Raw genomic sequence first — 9371 nt, forward strand, 5'->3', positions numbered from 1 at the left:
AGAGAAATATGAAAGGCAACTGGTCTCATCAACATGACTACATGAGTCATCGGAAGACATACATAAAATCGACGGCCAGCCAAGACAACACTCCTGATCTCACTGCCACTGGCCACATCTTCGTAGCATTCATAAAGGATGTCCATGCAGGGATAGTATGAAGCACTATACGCTGTCTCAAAGTCCTTTTTGCCTTGTGCATCTAAGGCATTATAGACTGCTAGCATACCCTGTAACAGTAATGTTCATACGTCTTGAGCCAAAAATATGAAAGGGCGATGAAGATTCAAAAACAAATTAACCCTTTGCCTAACCTTTGTTGATATGGTCTTAGATATTGTCCCGGTAATACTCTCAACTGTGTTCTTGTAAGCAAGATCTTCACTCATCCCATTTTCAGTGTACCTTCTGAATAAGCACTCCACGACACCATGTACAGCACCAAGCAAAATACCTGATTTATGAAAGGTTATTTAGAATTTTCCGAGCCAACAAGGAAAGTAACCTCTGGAGAGACTCTCTTACCTCGCTCCCCAAAGATATCACTTCTATATTCCTGCTCCAAGGTAGTGGCAAAAGTGAAAGGTGAACCAAGGGCCACTGACCATCCAAGGGCAACATCAGTGGCTCTTCCATCAACATCCTTCGAGAAAAAAGAGGCACAAGCATTATTTTGCATCACAACAAAAAGTCACCTAAATGAATCATGCCACTGGATATACATATAACATGTAAAGTCAAGATGAATACCTGGTGAACAGCAAAACTTGAATTGATACCAGCACCATTAACTTCTTTTCCTTGAACGTATAACCGTCTCACAGAGGGACCCATCCCTTTGGGACACACAGCTATTACGCTAATGTTCTTTGGAAAGTCAAGACCCACTGATTGGAGATGTCCCAACAGGAACCCATGGGAAAGTCCAAGGATACTATTTGGTTTCATGTGTGAGAACACTTTTTCATAATTGTCAGCCTGCAATGCAACAGTGAATCAATTACAAAAAAAGACATCTTCAACAAAGAGATATATAGTTGTAACACACAGCATTCAAGCAAGAGCCTCAATGAAGCTTTCGGGCGATCCTCACCTGAGCTGAATCCGATATCAAGAGCAGCACCAAGTCACTGCCAGATATCGTTTCATATATGTCTCCAAGCGTCCCACTTTCTTCAGTAAACCCAGCAGCACGGGCCTCAGCAAATGAACGAGAACCCTTTCTCAAACCAATCTGGATGGAAGCAAACATAAAATAGATCAGTCACTTCATAAAAGATCAAACTATGTACATCATCCACAATATGAGGTGAACTTATTAATAAAACATCAACTTACCTTAACAACAATATCAGAATTTACTTCAGCGAGAGAATCCCTCAAGTTCTGAGCTTGAGCAGGTCCCTACACAAAAATACAGTACTTCACTCATCACAACAATGAATCAACACAATAATGATAAAAACTAAAAAGAGAAAGTCACTAAATGCATATTGCTAGTAATGCAGCAAGAGCAAATTATCCGAAATCCACAACAAGACAATAAAACAAAACATTTCAATAAAAACCAGCATCATAAAGTGCTACAATGAGGTACCTGTGAGCCCCAACCAATCACCCCAATCTGCTTAATGCCCTTAAATGCATCTGGCAACAGCTTGAACAGATTCCTTCCTCCTCTCACAATGTACTGCACACAAAACACAACAACACCATCAATCACACAAAAACAAAATCAAAATCACAAATTACTAAAATCTCAATACAAACAAGTTAGGGCATCAGCTCATTAAATTAGAGCATATCTTCATCATCCGGTTTAAACAACAAACCGTATAATTATTCAATTGGAACAGAAATAAACAAAATAAAACCTCACAGCAACATTTCCCCCAAAATCAATCACAATCCACACACATTGGCAAAAGCAATAAACACACCTCCTCGTGACCGGCGAGATTGACCTTCTCCTTGTTGAACACCGAGGTCTGGAAGTCGAGAGACTCCTGAGGCTTGATTGCGGGGACGGAGACCATGCGAGCTGCGGCGGCGGAGCCGCCGCCGGCGGTGGAGCACGCGGCGGAGCGGAGCGCCTTGAGGGAGGGGGACGAGGAGGATAGGAAGCCGAGGGATGCGGCTGGGGCTTTGGTAGGGGGATTGAGAGCTCTGGCGGATGCGGAGGCGGTGGAGAAGGAGGTAGGGGCGGCCGCCGCCATGATTGGGGGAGCTTTTCCGAGTGAGAGGAAATGAATGCTGCAGAGCTCAGCTGAGAGAGATAGGGTTTAAGGTGTTAAACACTGTTTTTGTGTTAAATATTGGGGAAATTGGAGTTAGGTGAGATCACATTTTTTAATTAGTTAAATTTTTATACTATAATACACTTATCCTCCTATTTTGGTGTGTTTAGATTAGAGGTGCCCATGGTTCAGGAACCGCCGGTTTCGGTTTTGGAAATTGTTGAATCGGAATCGAACCGTAAGGGTGTTTCGCGGTTACGGTTCCGGTTCCAAAATCGCCGGTTTCGGTTTCAGTTTCGAACCGACGGTTTTTCGGCAGGTTTTTTACGCTTTTTCACAGTTCCGAACCGCCGGTTTTTTGCGGTTCCGGCTTTGTTTCACGGTTTTCCGCGGTTCCGGCACGGTTTCGGTTCGGACTGTAACCGCTGGTTCCGTAAGCCTTGGGCAGGTCTAGTTTACATACATTGATCCTTTTATTCTTGCAATATATTTAAGGCCTAGTTTGATAAGAAAGATGAGATATAACAAGATTTGTTAAATAAGATAAGAAATGTTGGCTTCATGTCAAGATAAGTTCGGATGAAGGTTTTTTCGTTGTTGTTTGGTAGACAAGAAATTATCTAGATTTTGTATTAATAAATCATAATAAATGAGGTAGAAATGCTATCCGATCAAATTTGTGAGATACATATCTTTGGAAAAATTTGCGGGCTCAGATGCGCCATAGAGAAAACCTCGAGCTGACATAATAGGTTAACTATGATATCAAACACTTAGAAATAGTTATATAAGTATCTATATATAGGCATTACTACCTTATCAAATGGATTCAACTCGGACTAGCTTACAAAGCATTGTCTTCGGCTAGCCTTGTTTTTTTATGCGTTGTGAATGTACTTGAGATTTGTACTTCATGCTTCATTAAGTTTACGAAAATTGTAAATACGAGAGTGAAACATAAAAGTTATTGAAGCCTTCGACCAGCCTCGTCTTTTATAGTGACTTATGTATTTTCGTGGTTGTTAGAGTATTGAATAAGAGAGTGGAATATAAAAAAATTAACTTTAATTTACCTAAATTATACGCTTGAGATAAATTTAAAAAATATAGTGCTACTAGTTTTTTTTTTCGGTCTTGAGATAGGATGGGGTATAATCAATTAATTGCCATAAAAGTTTTAATTGTTTCTCATGCTTTTTTTGATGTTTTTGTAGGTTCAGATAATATTGTGCATGTGAATTCAGTTCTTTGTATCTATACAAACTAATATAGGGTCCAAAAAAATCATTTGCAAGAGACAAATATATTACTCTAGTGGACATAAAATAAAGAATCCAACACGAACACGACTGCTCGCCGGCGCACGTGTGGTATCTATCCTGCACGTGAGACAAGCTATAAAGTTTGTGATCATTTAAGAAAGTAATTCTTTTTTTCCTTTTAAACTTTAATGTTAATATCATGATTATCGGTTTAGTCTTCAAGAAATGCAAAGGCCCAACCCAATTAAAATGGCTTGACCTGGAGTTAAAACAATGATATACAAAAGCCCAACCCAATTATAATGGTTTGACTACAGTCAGTCCAATACCTATACTTTCGGAATTCAGCGGTGGATCAAGGAGGGGTCGGAAAAATCATTAAATTCAGTCTTTTGAGCTATCGTCAATTCAGTGAGTGCGGCATTTTTGCTCCAACTTTGCTTCAGGGATGGAGTTTTTTAACATAAGAAGTTTAAAAGGATGTTGTTTCAAACTTCACCTCACTATTTATGCTTTCTACAATCATCTTTGTAATATACAATAAAATTATGAAAAATTAAAAAAAAGCAAATATCTATGGAATGAATTCCTGGCTAAGTGGTCATTCATTTTTTATTTTTTTAGTGCATGGTTGACTTACATTAGTGTACGTATATATATAGATGTTTACATTCATGTATTAGCATAGAATCTAGGTGGAACCTGGAAATGACACGTGACATACTGAATTTCATAGTTATTAACACTAATTATCACTCTTATTTAATTCAAAACAATTTCTTTAACACAATTACTGTAAAAATGTTATAGTACCATAATTCACAATCCTTATTATAGTATTGTGAGTGTGAATGAATTAGTAGAATATAGGATCGGCCACTATAAAAAATGGTAAAAGTGAAAGGTGATAAATTTTTAGGGACAGACGGAGATGGAAATAGGCGACAAATTTTCAGGTTCTGAGGAAGTAATACTTATTTGTCCATGAATACTAGTCTCCACATTGACTTGAAGGATTCAAGTTTGAAGAAAGTTAGTAGAATGTATATCCTATTCATATCCTACTCTTATGGAGTATTATTATTTATTAGTTCTATATTAAAATATGAGTAGAGCATGCAAATGAAATGTGAAATTTATTACCAAAAATAATTAAAGGTAAATAAGACATGCAGTGAGCACTGATCGAAAATGTAAAGGAACGTGCAGAGAGAGTTAAAAACAAGCACTTAAATTATCCTTTTTTTGTTTAATTTTTATTTCAGTCAAAATTCTTAATTGACCATCACTATTATCCACCAAATATTGCTCCCATTCATATTTTTACCAAGTGATATTAAATTGCCAAGGTCATTACCAGTCCCTTCAAGCATGCGCCAATAATTAAACCATAAAACAATACAAAATTCTCATCACCATCATAAGCCGTACATGTTCATAGCACATGAACATGGGATCAATTAAAACTAAAATATTTTGGAACACACATCAACTCTCGAGTTGACCTATGTACAATTAACTATTTGGTTAGGTAAATTGCAGGTTATTAATCCACATCTCCCACATAAATAATCACAGCTCACACACACATTAATTTAATAACATTATCACACTACAAATATGCCCTCAAAGGAGTAACACCAAGAGCCATATATCTTCTCTCTCCCTTAATTTCAAGAAATGGAAGCTAAAGCAAGTGTTTTTGCAAAACACTTCATCTCAAAAATTTGTAGGCTCTAACAACTAATCTAAAAAAATATTTCAAGATTAATGGATTTTTTCGACGGTTTTGATGGGATTCAAGGGAGCTACATGGGGTTCGAAGGCGTGGTGAGGAATCTCGGAGCTTCCCCGTCTTCGTCTTCTTCTTCCATGTTGCTTCTGAATAGCGAGACGGGAGAGCTCACGATGAATCCGAGACAGAAGATGGGAGACGCGGATAAGGCTTTGATTGCTTTGAGGAATCACAGCGATGCCGAGAGGCGGAGAAGGGAGAGAATCAACGCTCATTTGGCTACCCTTAGAACCCTAACTCCTGGGACTGCAAAGGTGTGGATTTTGTTGTTTTCTTTCTACTTATGTTTATCTTGTTGTGTGTGTGTGTGTTGATTTTGATTTTTTGGTGATTCTTGAAAAGTATAAGATGGTTTGGGACTAGATTGATTTTATGATTTTTTGTTACACATAGAAGTTAGGGTTTGTTATCTAGAAAGTTGGTCGTAGATAGAGCTGTCAAAATCGATCTGGTCCGAGTCGAAATTTATGTTCTTTTGCCCAATCGGTGAGCCAGAACAAACCCTAATTATAAGTTGTTATGTGTCATGTTGATTTTCGACCACGAATCCAGTGCATATGTACTTAAAACTTTTGTGGTACTAATATTTTGTATCAAATTATAGTATATCCTCAAAATTTTACTTAGTTACATTTTCAAACCAAAAATTTTGAATCCACCATGGCCGACCATTAAATCTTTGACCGTTCTACTTACTCAATACTACTATTAATTAAACAAATTAACAATGAGAATATGTTATGGATTGTTTGATGATTTTGCATTGATTCAACATGATTAGATGGACAAAGCTGGCCTACTAGGTGAAGTCATCAATCGAGTGAAGCTACTAAAGGAGACTGCGGCCGAGGCCACCAAGGGCACGGTGGTGCCGACCGATGTCGATGAAGTGACTGTGGAAGAAGAGGAGGATCCCAACGACGCCGCCTCAACTTCCATCCGAGCTTCCCTATGTTGCGATTTCAAGCACGAGCTTCTCTCCGATTTGAGAGAAGCCGTGGAGGCTCTCCCCCACAGCCCCGTGAGGGCCGAGATTTCCACCTTGGGGACGAGAATGCTAGGCGTGTTCGTGATCTCGGGACTAAAAGGCCAGGTCCAGCCCCTTGTTGATTCGATTCGTCAGGCTTTCCGTTCTGTGCTGGAAAAATTCTATGCTTCGGAGGAGTTCTCATCGAGAAATAGCTCGAGCAAGAGGCGAAGAGTGTCGTCGCTCTTCGCCTCTTCGAGCTCGTAAGAGGGATTTGTTTGGATGAATTTGATGATGGCATATGGGTTGGCATACATATTTTTAATCTAGTTTGTTGTACAAAAGGGATGTGCATGCCTTGTCATATGCCTTCTTCCTCTTTGTTTTATTTCATGATTTATGCTTTGTATATTTGAAATAATGTAAACACTTTGGTGTTCCCTTCTTTCCAAATTGTCAAAATCGATCTTCTTTGTATAATTGTATTGAATTCCCACTTAATGTGGTAACAACTTTTCAAACCATGAGTTTTGACTTATGTATCTTATAATTTCAAGTGTGGACATTGCTTCGTGTCATATTTAAACAAAGTCTAGTTCAAAATTTTAGAAAATGTATACTCCTATCTATTAATAAATTACTAAAATGCCAAATTGTTGGAATGCACTATTTTTAATGAACACATCTTGGATTTTAATTTGGTTAGAAAAATTACTACTACAAGTTATTGAGCCCAATATTTATTTCCTACCGGTATTAATTTATAATTAATGGCACGTATTATTGTTAGCATTTTATACAACAACAATTAATTTAATCACATTCACAACCCAAACTTCAACCAATCACTTGGAATCCTAGGCGTAATGACCTCATACACATGCAACGTATCTCTCTACAAAATGTAGTTAACTACTTCCATATTTTAACACAAATTCCCCTCATTTGTGTCAACCAATTATTTTATACATTAATATTTGACATTTTTAACATAATATGTTTAGTTTATGCATATTAAATTAATTCTTATAAACCCAATATCAAACCCTAAAATAAATTATGCCTCCTAATATCATGCAATTCGTGATGATGTATGTATATATATGAGATTGACAATATGAGAGGACAAACCTAGACAATAATGTTCAAAAATCCTAATTAAATTTGAGTTTCAACATTTGATTTTGGTGCTCGTTAAAAAGAGAAGGTGATTGGTAAAATGTTAAAACCCTAATCTCAACTCCAAGCTTTTGACATGTGATGGATATATATCCAAATCTCAACTCAAAAAAATTAATTAGAAGAGGCAACAAATGTAAATATTGAGATATTATTAACACAAAATAAGATCTCATTTACAACGATGATCTCAATAATTTAAGATTAAGTAATTATTTAAAGAAAAGCGTTGACATCGTCTCTGTAATCAGTTGAATACTGTTTAATTAAACAATTATTGAGGTTAGTTGCATCTTATAAGTTCTTATTGCTGGTCATTCCATCTAGAGAGATTATTTTTTGAGTAGTTAAATTGCATGATTTATGCATACGTGCATAAGTGAGATTTGGATAAGGTATAAACAAATTATTTTAAATTATATGTATACATTTTTTTTTACTCTAATTTTTCCCTATTCATTTTGTTTCCAATAATTTTACTCCATCATTCTATAGTAGTTTGTAATTTTTTGTACATAAAAAATTATAACATGCCATGTACAATATATACTACTGTGGAAAATGAAGTTGTACATTTTTATAATTTAATCAACCCTATACCGTCATTTGACTTTTCATTTTTGAAATTATATTATGGTTTTGATCATTTGTATAGAACATACTGAAGGAGTTATATTTTTGACCAATTGTATCAATTATAACTCACAAACTCCTAATAGGTGTAGCCTATCACACAACTTACACAAGGTCTTTTAGAACTATTTATTACTTATTTTATTTTTAATAATTCCCCAATACATATAACCAATCTTAAAATTATGTGGACACCAATTAAAATAGCCAACAAGCTATACTGAAAACGTGTCTGATAAATGTGTTGAGTGGAAATTATAGCTCACGTGCTGAACTTAAATTCCATTCAATAAATGGTAAGGAATAAAGAGTTTATGCCAAGAATCAAAATAATATACCTCCATAACGCAAGTTGATCGAGCAAAAATAAATTAATACTTATTTAGTTACTATATTAATCGAGATACTCCACCGCTCTTAATCAAACATACGATTAAGCGTAACTCGATAAAAATTGATATTATTATTTCTACTAATTTTAAACATGCATAATTAAATAGTTTCTAAAAAATTAGGACATAACAACCTTTTACTAAATTATACTCTTCGTCCCAATTTAGGAGTCTCATTTAGAATTATCATATTTGGACATAAAATTTAACTTTATTGTTGATAAAATTTACACTCAAATGTCATTATTTTCCTAAAAATAAAACAAAATAAAATCCTAAACATACATAAAATTAAAAAGGTCTCACTTACCACTTCAATTATTACACACTCCAACAACCACTACATCACTTTAATTATTACACACTCCAACAATGACTACATCACTTCAAGTATTATACACTCCAACAATTTCTTAAAATCATCGCCCTAACTAAATTGCATTCATAAACTGAGACGGAGGGAGTAATATCTAGAAGACTAGATGTCTAGAACCAAAAATCTAGATTGCATCTTATTGCTGCATACTCTCCGGTCTCCTCATTCTCACATAGTTGAAGAGGAACTTTTTAGCACGAACTTTCAAAAATGGATATTTAATATGTTAAATTGATAAAAAAAAAAAGTAATAGGAAAAAATAAAGAGAATAAAGTATAAAGAGAATAAAGTAGAGAAAATAAAGTAAAAGTAAGTAGAGAAAATAAGAAAGCTAAAGTAGTGAAAATAAAAGAGAGTAAACAATAAAGAGAATAAAGTATAATACAAATTAAAATTAAGGCTGACATAAATATTAATTCCCCAATCTTTTCTAAATTCCAAGAAGGGTAACCACAATATTCAAAATTCCTATTTTGTCCTGAAACATTTTGGGTTACGCCACTCTCATCCCTCTCCAGATCAGAGACGA

At 35.5% G+C, this 9371-nt stretch overlaps 2 protein-coding genes across 2 annotated transcripts in view; one reads left to right on the forward strand and one right to left on the reverse strand.

The window, feature by feature from the left end:
• The window catches only part of LOC125196074 (ketol-acid reductoisomerase, chloroplastic), a 3082-nt gene extending 779 nt beyond the window's left edge, over positions 1-2303 (reverse strand). Inside the window, exons 1-8 of the mRNA XM_048094437.2 lie at positions 1941-2303; positions 1598-1690; positions 1339-1404; positions 1094-1234; positions 751-978; positions 526-643; positions 315-454; positions 63-230 (exon numbers count right to left, since the gene is read on the reverse strand). Of these exons, the coding sequence (XP_047950394.2) occupies positions 63-230; positions 315-454; positions 526-643; positions 751-978; positions 1094-1234; positions 1339-1404; positions 1598-1690; positions 1941-2216 (1230 nt within the window). The 5' untranslated portion in view covers positions 2217-2303. The remainder of the gene's footprint in view (positions 1-62; positions 231-314; positions 455-525; positions 644-750; positions 979-1093; positions 1235-1338; positions 1405-1597; positions 1691-1940) is intronic.
• Positions 2304-5152: 2849 nt separating this feature from the next.
• On the forward strand, positions 5153-6706 carry LOC125197179 (transcription factor bHLH30-like). Its single transcript, XM_048095891.2, has 2 exons — positions 5153-5548; positions 6076-6706. The coding sequence occupies exons 1-2, from the start codon at positions 5270-5272 to the stop codon at positions 6526-6528; spliced, it is 732 nt and encodes a 243-aa protein (XP_047951848.2). The 5' UTR covers positions 5153-5269; the 3' UTR covers positions 6529-6706.
• The last annotated feature ends 2665 nt before the right edge of the window (positions 6707-9371 follow it).

This window comes from Salvia hispanica, chromosome 4 (genome assembly GCF_029641045.1).
Source record: "Salvia hispanica isolate PSC_SH4W2 chromosome 4, Shi_PSC_v1, whole genome shotgun sequence".
In the NCBI taxonomy this organism is placed as follows: Eukaryota; Viridiplantae; Streptophyta; class Magnoliopsida; order Lamiales; family Lamiaceae; genus Salvia; species Salvia hispanica.